This window comes from Oenanthe melanoleuca, chromosome 3, assembly GCF_029582105.1.
Source record: "Oenanthe melanoleuca isolate GR-GAL-2019-014 chromosome 3, OMel1.0, whole genome shotgun sequence".
Taxonomy (NCBI): Eukaryota; Metazoa; Chordata; class Aves; order Passeriformes; family Muscicapidae; genus Oenanthe; species Oenanthe melanoleuca.
In genome coordinates, this window is record NC_079336.1 from 60,541,043 (window position 1) to 60,557,937 (window position 16,895).

At 42.4% G+C, this 16,895-nt stretch overlaps 1 protein-coding gene across 2 annotated transcripts; it reads right to left on the reverse strand.

Moving 5' to 3' along the window:
* Nucleotides 1-12,130: 12,130 nt before the first annotated feature.
* ABRACL (ABRA C-terminal like) lies at nucleotides 12,131-16,400 on the reverse strand. Of its 2 annotated transcripts, none has more exons than XM_056488558.1 (3): nucleotides 16,289-16,400; nucleotides 13,887-13,953; nucleotides 12,131-12,714 (listed from the first exon to the last, which is right to left on the reverse strand). In XM_056488558.1, the coding sequence occupies exons 2-3, from the start codon at nucleotides 13,945-13,947 to the stop codon at nucleotides 12,530-12,532; spliced, it is 246 nt and encodes an 81-aa protein (XP_056344533.1). In that variant the 5' UTR covers nucleotides 13,948-13,953; nucleotides 16,289-16,400; the 3' UTR covers nucleotides 12,131-12,529. The 2 variants fall into 2 exon arrangements, with proteins under 2 accessions (XP_056344533.1, XP_056344534.1); XM_056488559.1 differs by lacking the exon at nucleotides 16,289-16,400 and adding an exon at nucleotides 15,991-16,235.
* Between the last annotated feature and the right edge of the window lie 495 nt (nucleotides 16,401-16,895).

Below are 16,895 nucleotides of genomic sequence, written 5' to 3' on the forward strand. Positions count from 1 at the left end.
ACTGATCTCCATCAGAGCTAAAATCAAGCTAGCTCCTCTGGAACAGGGGGAGGTGGCAGCCCACCTGTCATGGTATCCCTTGGACCCTCTCTGTGAGGAGCACATGGCACTTCCTAACTTTTGGATACTTGTTCTTTGCTGAGACAAAATGAGGAGCCCCATAAAATAGTCTAGGGGTTTCTGATTGCTTCTGTAGTGGCAAAATAGCAGGCACAAAAATAACAGTGACAAGCTTTGAAGACAGCTAATGTTTCATTTCCATCTAATTTTTAAAATTTCCTATGTGTGCATCCAAAACACAGAAGATTAAAATCTTCCCATTAAAAAATAAAACCATCAGCCTGGACTTTCCTTATTCTCAGAGGTATCACAGTGAGATCTTCACAGATCCCATAGCTGACTATTTTTTTCAAAGGCAGGCCAACACAGACTTCTTGCTCCTGTTTTTATAGCTCAGTTCATCCTATAGACTCTCTGCTTGTAGGACCATGAGATTGCCTGTCTTGATATATATGTACACAGGTATGGTTCAGTTTGCACACTTTTCCTCTCCCTACAGGGCAAAGAAAAGCAATATAATAAATAAATAAATAAATAAATTTTGAAACCTTCAAACTTAGCAGAGAAAATAAGATGCTTGGACAAGCCTAGTGCTCTGGGGGAGCTGACATTTGATTTTCCCTACTAACACATCAGTAATTCTCTGTGCTACAAAAAAACTGTATGGTTCAGCTTGTTTGCTCTCAGGGTTGTTTCTGAAATCCCCTTACCACATGCTCAGGAAGGAATCCTTTTATCAAGAACCTTTGCACTACAAGTACTGCACGTGGCTGATACTTGTCTTCATTATAGCCTTGAGTGGGACTGACCATAGCGATGTGGCAACAATGTGCTGACAACTGAGTATAGCTCCAGTCTCATGAAATAAGGCAAACACACAGATTTTGGCACTTCCATTCAGGAGGGCTCATAGCAAGAGCTAACACAAGAAAGCATGGTAAAGCAAAATGAATAAGGAAGCATATGGAAGAGAAAATAATTTGAACCAACTGGAGGAGTCAATCTCCAAGACAGAACCAACATGAGCGAAGGTTGTATTTATGTGCACAAGGATGGAGGGGACAGATTTTGTGTGTGCTCAAAGCTAGTTAGGGAAGGCAATAAGCTCTGCCCTTCCCTTTCCAGAAAGTGAAAGGATAACTTGTTCTGCATTAAAAAAAAAAAGAATAAAAATAAAAAGAAACATAAGAGTTGTCACAGTGGACTGTTCTCATTCCACCTGTGCAAATAGTTTTGTATCCATTGGCAACAAATCTGTAAGGTCCATCTGCTTCTAGCCAACAAGTCAACACCCACTGATCCCACCTCACATGCACTTATTCTGTGTCCCCTCATTTTACCTGATCATAGAAAGGGAGGAGGAGGGAGAAATCCAGTGGATTTACTCTAATCCTTGAATGCAGCTTTGGATCTGCCTTGTATGGTCTCAGAGCCACCCCCTTGTCTATATAAACAATATCCCAGGTGGAACAGGAGACTCTCTCCAGCCTGTGGACAAGAAAAAGGAGAGAAGAAAGGTAGTGAGAACCACTATTTAGCTTAGGGAAATATAATATAATAGTGTCAGAGTTTGCATTTTATGCCAAAAAAAATCCCACCAGTTTTCTCGTCTTTTTTTTTTTTTTTTTTTTTTTTTTTTTTTTTTTTTTTTATGAGAACTTGCTGAAGTTGAGAGGCAGAGTGTAATTTTACAGACTCTGACACATTTAGCTGACTAGCAGAGCAAAAAAGCTTAGGAAATACCTTTCACATTCAAAGGTACAAAATAATATATCTTTGGGTTAGTTATCAACCTGGCTTTCTACATGCCTAGGATTTAAATGTAAATCTCTGCCAAGCATAAGGAGTTTTTAAGAGTGTTAATCACCTAGCCCTTTTTATAGTGTGTGAAGTGATTTGAAATCATTGGGGAACATTAATACTTTGTGGAGAGTTCCAGGGTTGAAGACTGCAGTTTGCAGCACTGCTAAGACATATAAATCACTTCAGCTGTGGTGGAATGTGGTGATTTGAAGCCACTGGGTTTGGAAATGGAAAAAAGACACGACCTTGAAAGATTCAAACCGCTTTGAATATACTGAGCCCACTCTTACAGCTCTGATTGAGACATTTTCAATAAACATCAAAGTACAACCTGCAAAATCAAATACTTTCTTCTGGAAAACTTCCAATAAAACTTACCCTTTCTAGCTGAGCATATGTTTAGAAATACTGGGTTTAATCATACAGCAGTTTGCACTTGATGTAATCACCTGCTGTTGTGCAAACTAATCTCAAACACCTTTTCTGATCTAGTAATATTGTACATCATTTTGCCATCTGTGTGAAATGCAAAGCCACAATGGAGGAATGCTTTGTTCTGCAAGGGGAAAGAAGTGGGAGAGACAACATTCTTGCTTCCACAAGACTGCCCTGCTGCAATAAGCAGGGAAAAAAAAAAAAAAAGGTGGAAGGATGAAGGACACTTACAAAATTGTGCAATTTGCATAAAATGGAAGTGGAAAAAAGTAAGAGCACAGCAGCTTCATTCCTCTAAGCAGCACCAGCCAGAGTGTAGCAAAACTATTATCCTTACCATCTTGTCCTCTAACCTTGCTCACAGGCAGACTTGAGGACTGGAAGGAAAACACATTTTGCATCCAGTTTATGTATTATTTATACAACTCTTGCACTGTCTGAGATCTTGTAGTGTGCTAACAGGAAATGCTAAGAAAGGAAATCTCTAAAAAAGGATTTAGGACAAACAGCTGTCGATTGGTGATGCTCAGTAAGATGTCACTAGTGACATGGGAATACACAGTGTGTGTTTAAAGATTACACTTGCTTCTAAAAGACATTGTATATCTACAGAAGAAAGGGAGTAAGCCACTGTTCTAAGTTTACCAAATTTTAAGCAAACCAAAATCATTCTTCTGAAGAAGTTTCCCTGCCTTTTGCCGTGACTTATCTTAACAGTAAGAATGACATGAGGGAGCAAACTGGACTTGTATGTGCAGGTTGTGAAGATTTACATATTCAGCTTGAATATCTTTTGCTATTGCAAAAGTTATCTGGCTTTTTCTGGAGGAGCTCAGTTGCTACCTCTGCCTTGTGGCAGGCCTTTGCAAGTCTGGAGTGAGGAGTGGTGACTTGGGTGCTGCCTTGCCTCTCAGGGAGCTCCATTCAAGCTTGGATGACAAGCATTTTTCAGGTTGCCACAGTCCTTTGTCTATCTGCATTTGCCCTGTCAATATCCTGCCAAAATAATGGAGCAAAAGCCTTGGTGAAGGGGTGGAACAGAGTGTGCTACCAATAACTCATACACAGATCCAGAGAGATCCTGCTTCCCATCTTCCTCATGAAGGATTTGTATGTAGAAATGCTTATCAACATGGAGATAACACTTAGCAATGAGCATGTAGGTTCAACATACAGCAGTTACATTATATGCTTTAGAATGAGGTTAAACACTCTAGAATTATAAAAGGCATCTTCCATGGAGCCTTAATTTGGATCCTAGTGTACAATGTACAATGTAACCCGTAATTAAAGGTTTTTCTACAGAGATCTTGTCATATAGGGAGAACAGAGATAAGAAAAAGAAGCAAGATTGGGAATTAATGAGGCTCCTTGTTTAACTTGTTCCATCATGTAGGAAATGAAATTTCTGCAAAGAAAAAAGGCAGGAGACTAAAGGAGAGAGCATGTCTTTTGGAATAAAGCAAGTGAATATTACAAAATAAGCCCTGCCACTGCTGCACACTTCCTCCCTGACTGTAACCACAGCTCCCTCAGTCTGGTCCATGGGTGGTGAATTGGCCATTTAGACTCAACAAGGTGGAGAAAAAGTGTCTGGGTCAGTATAAAATGGGCCAACATTAGAGTACCTGGCAGCTCTGGAAATCAGAAAAGACCAAAATTTTGCAAGAGGAAGGCCCAGAAACAGCACATGACACCAGGTAGGATTTGGTACGGTTTAATATCCTAACTCTATGTGATACAATGTAGTTCTTACATTTTAGAAAATATGTATTTGGCAAAATTCCCATTGGGACAATTTTTAAAGTCCGTTCCAACACATGAAACACTCAAGTTCTCATGAAGACAAATTACTCTACTTGAAAACAACATCAGAATGTACTTCCCCAGTTTTTCTTCCCATTTTCTCTGGTACATTAAATGACTTCATTTCAGAAGTGAGACAAGGAGGAGTGTTAGAAGGAATCAACTAAAATTCATCTGCTGTGCATCAAGGAATCAATCACCCTCCACAGAGAACCTGAGCAACCCCATGCCTGTGCTGTGCCTTGCTGCACATCCAGAATGGCTTCAGCCTCAGCTGTGCTGCACAGATTGACCCCTTCACCATGGGACAAACTCAGCCACCTCATTATTCAGAGGGGAGCCTGTGGGCAGCTCGCTCTTGGTAGCAGCAATTAAACCACCCCATTTGGCCTTGGCCTCATCTGAAAGTGCTGTGAGAAGCTCTCATGATAGCATCATTCAGGAAAAGAGTTGGGGTTTTTATAAGAAAATTATTTACTAGCTTAAAGGACCATAAAGGAAGAACCTTTCCTTAGAAGGTTCTGCCCTGAGAAAATCCATATGGGGTGTGTCTGATGCTGTGGGAACACAAGAATTACTTACTATGTTTCTCTCTTTATTCTCTTATTAAAATTATTTTATCAATCTTCTTGCTGTCAGTCATTCTTCCTGAAATCCAGGAAGAGCCCTGCACTGTATTTCTCTCCATCTCTCTCTCACCTTACCACCAACCCAGTGCAAAACCAAGTCTTACATGGATTTTTAATTTTGCTGTAATAGTGGAAAAAGAGTGTGACAAGAAAAATATTTGGAAAGCAACTAAATTAAGTCTAGATGATACTATCATTTGCACCATTACATCAGTAAAACAGATGTTCCAGTCAGGACTGGCTTTGTGGTACATAATTGGACAAATTGAAAGGAACAATACTTGCTCTGGACATTTTCCACCAAAAAAACCTGATGCCACCAGGAAAGCCATAGAGATAGGATCTGTGATCAGATGCCTTAATGAAAACATCTTCTGGGATTTATGGGCTAAGAATTCAGAAGGTTGTTTTGTCCACCCATTATGCAAAGATGTAGATATTTTGTGGTATCACAGGTAGGGTTATGTTGCTTGGGCATACCCTAGAGATACAAACTAAACCAAAGGAGGATAGATACCTGTAAAAAGCACTGCTGGTGTTAGAGAGGCACAAACCCACACTTTGCCTTCTCCAACAATAGATAGTCACTCTATTGGATAGTCACCCCAAGAGGCACACCTCAGGGTGGGAGCTGGAGGCGTCATGCCCACCCCTCGGGCTACGGACCTGCAGCTGGGGAGGAGCTGCATGGCTGTGTCCATGGTAGAGGCAGCAGTGCCTCTGGAGCAGAGCCTCTTCTCATAACCATGGGCAGACCCAGTGGAACCTCAGGTTTTCTCAGAAGTTTCATCCTGGGTTTCTCCCCCAGGCTTGCTGCCTTCCAGCAGCCAGGTGACCAGACCACCAGCAGCCTTCACAGCTGTACCACCCCAGTGAACCTCTAAACTTGAAACACATCTCATGCCAGGTATGTTTTTTTTTTAAACAGCAATGGTCGTGGGTTAAACTGGTAATATAAACTATTCTCATGAGACAGATGTGTCTAGAGTATGATTTTATGTCCAAGCTGTGGCCTTGGTACAATCTGGTTAATGGTATGGTAGCCCCAACTACTGTGGCTGTGAAGCCACAGGTTCATGATGTAACACGAGTGGCTCACACGCTACCGGTGCTGAGGATGGGAATGTGCACAGATAGTAAGTGCAGTAATAAAACTCCTCATTTTCACACTGATTGCTTCTTTGCTTCTACAGCCACAACCTAATACATGGCTTGATCTCATGTGAACTGCCCCACTGACTTCTAGATGTTTGCAAAAATAAAGATTACACAAAACACAGAAGAATTCTTAAGAATTTGATGCAAAAAATGTATTTCTTTTGTGGTCTCACCTTAGCCATACAGTACCCTCAAGATTTTATGAAAACATTACTCTTGTACTGCAGACAGCAGCTTGGAAATATGACCAGAAAAGTAAGAAAGGCAAAGAAAAAGCACCTCAAGCATTCTTTAAAAAAGAGCTTTCCAAAATCAGATTTTTGCATCAGCCTCTTGATATTCTTGCAGCCTGACTCATAAAATGCTGAGTGTGTGTGGGAGAGGCAGAGAGGGAGAGAAGGGATGGCACTGCCATTTAAAAAATTATTATAAATTGATAAAACTGTCTGCATTTTACCCTCAAGACATCATTATCTGGACAAGATTATTGCCATCGTCTGTAACTAACAATGCAAGATGATTAGTTTTGTTTCTTAAATTTAAAAGAGAGTGTCATGAGACTTGACAGCAACACATTCTACTTGCAAGGAACAGCTCAAGTGAGGAGTTTCTAGACAGTTTTAGTGATGTTTCTTTTTTTGTTCAAAACATAGCAATTTACAATATGTGCTTGCATGATCACAAGTAGTCTGGATTGCCATAAAGCAAAAATTCACAGTATCATTCAGTTTGCTGTGTTTATACCGTTTACTCCCTCTTGCTTCTGCTGCCATGAACTGGCTTTGTTTTCTTTTCTGCAGAAGGGTTTCACCCCTGGCTGTCACCCACACGACATCCTGCTGGCTGCAGACCGCAGAGAGGAAGGTTTGACTTCTACATCCAAATGCAAACCCTGCTGTCTTTGGCAGCTTTCAAAATGTAGGGGAAGCACGTTGTGTACAGGCCTAAACTTAGTAAAGGCAGTGGGACTGTGGTATGGCCATGTTTTAACCCTTCATTCTCTGGGCCACATATTTATACTTTTAAGACGTGTTCAGTAATGTCAGCAAAGCTGTCAAAACCTGTTCTAGGGTGCACATCTATGAATGGGGTCCCAAGCATGATTGGAGCTCTTTTTCTCACTATGCAAGGTGTCTGAGAGAGAACCAAGCAATGTGTGCTAGAAGCTTATGGGTGCCTTCCAACTTGAAATATTCTATGACTTTACAAACTGCCAAAAGTGTTCATAGAGAAGAATACAATTCTGAGAAGTCCCACTGCATCAGTTCCCTGCCATCGGGCCAGCTGGCTGGATGTGCTTGAGTGGAGCACAATGCAAATGTAAGCACACAGAGATACCTTGTTTTCCAGACACAAAGACACAGGTTAGGGAATCCTACTCTTGGCTCTGAGCAAACCTTTCAACCTCAGTGCTGCTTGACACAGAAGCACAGACCAGCTTCCCAAGGGGCCTGAGGCACAGCTTTTCACACAGCGGTTTCTCTTTGCCTGCTGACATTTTTTGGCACACCATGTGCCATGCAGGGTCTTAGCAGCAACCTGCACCCACCCACTGCTGATTCTCCCACCCCCTTCAGGCCAGAACCAACTCATCAGCATAATGGAAGGTGTCTGAGTGGGTGCTTAAGGAGAAAATTACAGAGATTTTTGTACAAAGCTAAGTGTCCCTGCTTCCCAGCACACATCCTTGGTTGATTTTAGGGATATGTGTGCCTTGATTCCCTGTGCTCATGTCTGAGACAAGCACTTTGGTGTTCAGTGGAGACAAGGTGGCAATGCCTCCGGTTATAGGAAGGTTTGCATGATTTTAGCTTCCCAGCAAAGTTTTCCAGTGAAACCTTAGGTGTCTGTGGACTTGGAGGTACAAGAGTACCTTGCAGTCACATACTTGAATTTAAATATTCCAATGCCACTGAAGCTACCTTCAACACAGTTATTTCCATGTTTGTATCTTGAATTCTGTGTGAACAACTTCATGGTGCTGAAGTCCTGAGGAATGGTGGTGAGTGTCTTCAACTGCTGTTGACTTTCTTTTTTTTCCCTAAGAAAACTAAAACCAGACTTCCAAGAAAATAAACCTTGCTTCAAAATAGAATTTTATAAAGGAAGCTTTTTAGAGCATCAGCTGCAGAGATGGACCAAGGCCTCTTGACTAATAAAGACCTGGCAGTAATATGTCTTCTATTACCAAAACTTTGAAAAAGACCTAATTCTGCAAGACACAGACTATCAGTTTTACTGACAGGATCTTCTGTGGCATTTAGCAGACTTAGCAAAGACCAGGAAATGCAGATCACTATATTCCCATTCAAACATAATTCTCATTTTACTGTGTGTTTCCCCACTGGGGAAAAAAAAATAGCCAGGTTTTGAGTACCTGTTGTACCAATAAGTATGCATGGTATGCATATACAGTCACATGGTACATACCATTGTCCTCTCTGGAGAAGAGCATTGAGCACAGCAAGGCAGCAGCAAAACCCTCAGTGTCACTCAGCTTTCAGTGGTTGTGCAGGAAGAAACTCCAAAAAGGAACAAGGTCACGGACATAATGCTGCTATATTTGTGAAAATGCTGTACTAGAAAATGCTCAGGTCTGACTCTAAGCATTTCTCTGAAAGGAGTTTTGATCTGGATCTGATCTGATAAGACTCAGGAGAGCATTTGTAGGTCGAATGACTCCCTCTCTAGGTTACCAGGCTGATATTTGAGTCACTCAGGTGCTCTGGCAGAGATAAGCATAATCTGCAATGGCATCTAGGCTACACCAGAAGATAATGCTGCTTCTGGTGTATTATTCAAAATATGTGCCAGCAGACTAGCTTTGGCTGCTTAAATACACACTGCAGTGAATTTGTGGCTAAAGCTGCACTCAGAGTGGCAGAACTAAACTGAACTGCCACCCTCAGGAAAACTTTATTAGAGGAATTTCACATTAGGCAGTTTATATAACTAGATGTTAAAAACACTGCTTTCTAGAAACACTGTCAAGTACTTACCCTCAAATAACCCATTCAACTTATTTTTAAACCAGAGGCACCTGGAAATACTGATCATACAGATTCCTGGAAATCGTTGCACTGGAACAGCTCTTCAGCTTGCTCTTGACTTACTTTGAGAATGCCATTTCAGAACAAAATGCTGAAGATGTCTGGCATTGAAAAATCAAATAATTAGGATATCTAAATTTATATAGGTTTTGATGCAGAGAGAAAAAGAAGATCACATGAATTTTGCAAAATTACTGACTTTGCCAGCTTCCGAAAGAAACATGTTGCGCTTTTTTTAAAGTCCTTGAAAGCATGATTCCCATCATACAGTTATCAGACAAATTACTTTCAAGTAATGCTGAACATAACCTATGCTGCAGACTGAAAAAACTTCTAGGACTGTTTTTTATACTAGGTGGAGAGGATAAAAAGATATCATTAAGGGTTAGTGTTTTGGTATGGAGCCATAAGGCCAGTCCTGTGACAATCATGTGGTGTCATCTCAGCAAAGGCTCTGAAATAGTTTAAACATACTTAATATTTAGTGCTGCCAGAGAAGGGGAGAAACTCAGCCTATTCTAACACATCCAACTAGTTTAAAATAAAACCACTAAGTATCAGTAGCAATATAATAAGTTTTCAGTATGTAAGAGCTTCCTGCTTCTTTTGCTCTTGTTTTTTCCTTCAAGTGTTGTTTTATTTTTTTTATTTTTTTTTTTTGGTGGCAAATCTTTACGCAGGAATTAATGGAAAACTCCTTGCAGCAGAAAGAATACCTCCAGCAACGCTTTGGAGGGAACATGAGAAACGAACAAAACACAACATGCATTTTCAAAATTGATTGCAACATGAGAGGCACATAAAATACAGTGTGGCATATATTTCAATCCTTGCTTTGCTCATGCTCCCAGAAAAAAAAAAACAACTAAAAAAGCTCACAAGAGGTTATGCAGACCTGCACCTCAGCACCTTCCCAGCATATTTAAAACTCCTTTGAAAAGCACATTTGTCTCCAGTCACTGGATTTTATACAGAAACAGCAAGTGCACACACTCCACTCCATCAGCTACTCTAACAGTCCCAGCTGAAGACATGCACTGGTGAATCTTAAATTGTATCACAGTTAGATTTGCCTGGAGCTCATCCAGCTTCTCTTCAAGTTTCCACCATGATCCAGATCTTATGGAGACTGAATTAGCCAAGCTACACTTTCACTAATTTCCCAGCATTATTGCAGGCAGGTAACAGCTACCAATAGCTCTTACGCTGTTGTCAAAAATCTCTGATTCTTCCTACTTCCCCACAGTCAGAATTACTTTCTATTTGAATTCTAAGTCTGTATTACTTTCTATTCTATACCTGGCTGACTTGCAAACTTCCCTCAGACCCATAGCTGGCAAGATCACAAACCCATCACAGAGGAGTGCTAATTGTACTACTGTTTATAGAAATAGGTAATTCCCCCCCCCGCCCCCCCAGATTTCTATTGTTGTATCAAGTGCTCCAGGAACTACGTCCCATGTCCGGGCCATTTGCTGTGGAAATTATTTCCTCAACAGAAATGTTGTCCCATACGTGGGAAGAAATGCTAGTATTTGATTTTCTCGGGGAAAAAAATAAATTAGAAAATCAACAGTGATTGTATATATCCTGAAGTGAAAACTCTATACAATTCTGAGGCCAGAAGATACTGGACTAAACTTTGCACTGGAGGCAAATTCTTGGATATACATCCTTGTTCCTGTTGTTCCTTTCCTGCTTTCAGAAGCAGAGAGAAAATGAAACTCAACTGCCCCAGGCAGTACACAAGTCACATTCTCCTCTGATTGTTACAGATTTATTTTCATTCCATGTTTCTCTGTCTCTTTCTACATGGTGTTCCCAGAAGCCCTGAGCACTTTTATTAGTATTGTTAAGATAAATCTAAAATAAGAGAGATATAAAGGTCTCTTCATAGTCCTGTCTCAGCTACAACACAGTACTGAGCCTTACTGGTTTGGTTTTTACTAAACCTTCAAGGCTGAGCCCTTCAGTGCTTAAAGAGCTGTCACAAGCTTGCACAGAGAACTACTTCCTGGCTGAGATAGATTGGTACTCTCTGTACCAACACTGACATCTCAGACAATCACAAAGCCCTTGGTATCTGTAAGCACACTCAGGCTATTCTGTGACTCCAGACAATCCAGACTCAGGCTTTTAGCAAAATAGAAGAAAAACCAGCTGTAGTTATCTAGCAGCGCACAGCTGTCTGGTCTCACCCCTCTGGCAGAAGGCTTGGTTCTCTGTCCCCATTCTTTCTGCCTGGGGAGCACAGGGGTGCAGACACTTGCCAGCTCAGGTCTGGAAGCAGAAGAGCTGCACCAGAGTGACAGAGCCCTGGAGCCAGTAAGCTGTGCTGAGCTCCTGCTCTGCTCCTCCACTCCAGCTGGCTTGGACCCAGACAGCTCAAGTTTCTCTGCGTATCACTTCCCTGCTCTCCAGATTCTGGGGCCAGCACAAGCAGAGGCAGCCCAGATCTGTTTGCATACAGGATCTAAGTTGTTTTCCTGTTGCACAAAGCAGAGCAAAACAAGATGAAAGGGGTAGCAGCTGGAGCTACAAAGCTTTGTAGAGATTCCGTAACGATGCACGCATTTGCTGGGTCTGTAAATGAGTAGACCGCTTTTCAAACATTTTGCACTTGTGAAAGGTTGCAAAGGGAAATTCACCCATCCTGCAACTTTAAGAGCTGCAGCTGTGGAGTGTAAGCACAGAGCAGTAAGCAGTTTTCTTACCCACTGCTGCTTTCTTCATGCAGATTTCTTTCTCCCTACTGGAGGGTGCACTTCTGATAAAAAGAATTGGCAGTAAGCTGGAAAACAGTCAAAAGGGTTTTTTTCTTCCCCTCCTCTGCCACCTTCTTCCTGAAGAGATTTAGAGAAACTAGGACTTCTATGAGGAAAAGAACCACAGCCTGAAGCTGCTGTACTAACTTCCGGTTAACACTGCATGAAAGCATTCAGGGAGTTCCTCACCCACTTCCTTCACAAGTCCAGAGGACAAGAAAACAAAAGCATATGACCCTGCCACAGATGAGCAAGGTACATTTAACATTCATGCCTTTTTGTGTAATCACACTGCAAAATTATTTCTATCTCACTGTCATGCTTTCTGAACGGTTGCCTAAACATGCTCCTTGCAGGAATTCAGTTTTCTTTTATTTTAGATCACAAATAAAAAGGGAAACCAAAACAGTAAGAATAACACAAATTTAAGTATGTGCTTTTATTTTATACTTTCATGGCACATTTTCATTTGTAAACATTAAATTACCAGTCCTCTTTTATGTTGAAAATAACCACCAGACATTTGAGAGAATTACCTGAGATTTAAAAAAAAAAAAATTAAAAAAAAAAGAACAAAAAAAAAAAGAGAGAAAAAGATCTGGCATCTTTTACATTACTCACATACAGTACCATTTTAGGAAGACTTACAAAAGGGAATGTTTTCCAAAATAGGACAGTTTTCTTTTGACTATAAAGATATACAAAATACATCAAAACGCCTTGGAATGATCAACCTTATTAAGAGTGTGTGGCAAATCAAACAATTGTCTGATTGATCAAACTGTTTCAAACAATTCCACCAATGCATAGTTGAAACACTGCATCAGTTCTGCAGCAGCAGGATGTCCACATTGTCATGAACACCTTGTAAAAGCAGCTCTCCTTGGTAAGTGATGATCTTCCGTCGTTTTGCCGCCTTAAGCGTTCCCACCAGGGCTTCAAAGAGGTTGGCACACTTGTCATCAGCAAACAGCACACCAAATTTCACACTCACTTGTCCATCAGCATCTAAATAAAAGACATAATGTAGATTTCCTTCAAGTTAGGAGATTACTGGGGAGATAAGGTGACACAGAAGCACTGAAAGAAAACCCCGCTGTGTTTCCCAATTTATTTGGGATCGTATTAGAAATGCTGATGATAAACAGTAGGTATTAGTCCTGCCTTTGCTTCCAGAGACTTGTATCAAGGACCATACATCTGCTCTGTTTACTTTTATTGATGACTTTCTGAAACCTATGACAAGCACAGGCTATTGAACCCCTTCACAGTGTTTGGAAGAAATTAGTTTTAAATAATTAAAATCCTAGGATATCTCAAACCATGGGAGACCCATAAGGATCAAGTCCAACACCCTGCTCCTCCAACCTAAATCATACATTAAAATATCTTTTTCACAATTTTTTCACAATATTTGAGGGACACACTGAAAAGGCTGCAATGTGAATTTCCACATAAAGGAAAAATTTAAAAACATACGTTAAAGTTATGTTATTCCTAAAAAGCAGATGCAGTCATACAAAATGCCAGATGTACATATGTGTTTAGGTCTTGAAAAAACAAGTGGCACCATAACTGATGTATAGGAGCAGGCAGCACATCCACAAACTGCATAAATATTTGTAAAGAAAAAGGAGTTTTAGCAATAAAAAACAATCTTAAGAGGAAATGGTACCTTCTAAGCAAGTTTCAGAAAGTTTGGAACTACACATGTAACTCCTGGATTAGTTTTAGGAGTGCAGACCAATGTCTTCCAAATAGTATGATCATGAACAGAATTGAAATGAATGAATTCTGAAGCAAAGAAGTTACCAAGGAAGGAGGTGGAAGGAGAAGGTGCAACTTAATTCTGTGGTGACTGTAGCAAGTATTGAAAGCCTAAAGAAAAGGTGACTCTTGCAGCTGATTCAGGATTCAGGGAGCAGGATTTCAGGCCTACATCCTCTCTGCTGCAGAGGCTTAAACATTTAATTAAACAGAACTACTTTAAAGGATGGAACACAGGCAGTACTGTAGTGTGTAACATTAAGTGCATATGCAGGTTTTCAGGTTACCTGCTTATTTGAATTTGCCAAGTTCCTAGTTTGATATAACACAACTACATCTGTACGACATGCATGCATGTGCATACACACATCTATAACACGACTACATCCACACAGGGATTTTACAATACCTACTTTTGGTTCCCAGCCGCCGAATCTCCTCAACTAGGAGGCTAATTTCATGTTCCACATTCATTGTGGTCTAAGAGAAAAAAAAAAACAAAACGAAGTTATTAGGAATCCTGTAAATCCTTTGCATCGTTGTGGCATGTTCTCAGTTCTTCAGAAATGTCACAACACTTCATAAATCCTAGTACCTTGGAGATGCGTAACTGCAGGATAATCTAGGATTTTAGTCTTCAACAGATAAAGAGCCTCTGCGCATCCACATTTGAAGGGAAGGGAACAGAAGTTACAACCTTGTTACATTCTATATGCAAATATAAGAAGCCAATCTCAAAATATGACAGATGTGGGAAGGTCATGGAAGGGGAGGATTGTTTGTTTTAACAAATGAGCTTAAGCTGCCACAGAATGAGAGGTCTTCAGGGGCTTTGCAACTTTCCATCATGGCCTCAATTAAAATGAAACATCTGCCTTTAAATTTCTCTCTGGGATATGTGGTAGATTTGGTTTCTTAAACCACACCACAGCTTTCTACATATGCTGGGAAGATACTGCAGACACGTATTGCTGGTTACAGACACACATGGTGTCTGAAAGGACAGCATCTCCTGCATACCCGCTACTGAGAGCAGAACTGATCCAAACTATGCAAGTGACCTGAGGCAGTCAACATTTTTGCCATTCGAAGTGATCCTGAGAATCTACTATACTGCCAAACACATTCTGGGTGCCTCTTGGTGGAAGGCAGCAATTTGCACCAAGGCATAGTGGCTTTGCAACAACTTGGCTATATGTGGCACGGCATGTGGCAACACCACAGTCACACACAGCAAAGCTATGCGGCTACAAAGCGTCCAAGGTTAACACTGCACACACCTGAACAGAGTTTTATGGCCTGTGCTGGCCAAAGCAGCTTCAACACAATGAAACCTTGAGATGTTGAACTCCTTAAGCAAAAACTGGCATTGAGGCAAGCACAAGAAAATGGGCATCGCAGACAAAGCAAAGCATCAAATGCAGCTTCCATGGATGCCAACAATGCAGCTTGGAACAAAAGCCACTGTGAGCTTCTGGAGCTGAGTACTAGCTAAAAAGGGCTCAGTGACCACTGAGACCCACTCTGATGTTCAAAAACCAGGATTTCTGCACTAGTATGAAAGTGGAGATAAAAAAATAGACATCTGAATGCATCACAAACGCTTGCTAGGAAAAAAGCTTCCCTTCCTTTCTTTTTTTATTGAGTTAAAAACAGATAAGAGTGACATACTTCCACTTCCTGACCCGTATGATTCACCCAAGCAGCAAAAAAACCTTTGCAGCAGAGTCTGATTTTTCGATCCAAAATTCACATTAAAAAAAAAAAAAAAAAAAAAAAAAAAAAAAAAAAAAAGTTTCTGAGCAAGCTTAATTATCAGCATGGGTTTCGGGCAAAGCCCAGCCAAACCACAGGTTCATCCCCAGAACTGCAGCTGATATCAGCAGACTGACAGGTGACATTGAAACTGGATGTGCTGCGTGGGACCACCTCTGCAAAGGGCAGGGCAGCAAGGCTGCCTTAGTTTGAAAGAAACTTTTCTTGTAGAAACAAACTTAAAGATTTTGTTTGACTCGGCACTAAATAGATCAGGTCAGCAATGAAAATATGACCCATCTCTTAGAAAGCTTACACTCCCATTATTTGTCAGATTGCCAGTTTTGATATTGGTCATCACAACGGCATAATCATCTCTTTAAAGACGTTCTTCTCACTTTAAAGGCTCTGAGACTTTCAGCTTTTTAAATTCACGTTGATAATTATTTTCATACATGTACATCATCAATATAAAAGCAATATTTAGAATAAAAAAAGTTAAATTCTACATTATTAGGCAAGGTTTTAGAGATCAGAGAAGCATGGCTGAGCAAAGAGTAGAGATGCTCGGTATTTCAAAACTTAAATATCTGCTTTATACTGTAGATGCTCAACACACCAACTATCAAAAGCGCACGCCAGCTATTAGACTCTAATATTCCTGATGCCAATACACCGCTGCAAGGCAGTACGTGGTAGGGAAATTAAACTTCTCCTTATTAGGCAGAAACGCGCGTTCGGCGCGCACACACACACACGCACATCTGTCACCCACGGCGCCGAGCTGTCCCCTTGCAGGCACCGCTGGCCCTCGGCAGGACCGCGCTGGGAGCAGAGCGCGGCTCCCACCCACACCCCCGCGGGATCGCAGTCCCGCCGCCGCCTGCAGGGAGCCCCGGGAAGCGGGCCCCGCCCGGGCGAGCGGCAGCCGCTCCCGCTGCCCGGGCAGCGTCTCTGCCCCGGCGGGGAGCGATGGAGCGAAGGACGGCAACCCGGGCAGGAGGGAGGGAAGGAAGGACGTACGGCTGTCCCCGACCCGCTCCCGCCCGCCGCCACTCACCGCTGCTGCCGCCGCTGTGGCCGCTCGGAGCCGGCGGAGCCGTGGGGCAGCGCCGGGCGGGGCCGGGCCGGCGAGGGGCGGGCGGAGGTGGCTCCAGCCTCAGCGAGGGGCGGGCGGAGGTGGCTCTGCCCTCAGGGCCGGCGAGGGGCGGGCGGAGGTGGCTCTGTCCCGGCGAGGGGCGGGCGGAGGTGGCTCTGCCCTCAGGGCCGCGCCGCCCCCCGCGCTGAGCTCCCGCCGCCCCGGGGCGGCGCTCCCGGCCATCTTGGCTCTGCCGTGAGGGGTGCTGTGGGAGCGGGCTGGTGCTGCCCTGCTGTGCCGTTCCTCTCCCCGTGCCGTGCCAGGGTTACATTCTGCCCTCGGCACGGGCCTTAGTGAGTTTGTCAGGTGAAACGCCTTCCAAGAGCAGCCCTTCAGCAGCTCCCCCTCTTCCAGTGGGTCAGCTTTCTGACATTCACCGTGTTGCTTCAGTCACTCTCTGTCACTGTCCCATGCCCCGTACGCCCCATCTCCGCTGGCTTCCCCGGGTGACATCATGCCACATTCCTTAGGCCACCCCCACACTTACTTTCTCCTAGAAAACCAGTTCTCCTTCCAAAGGAAATGAACG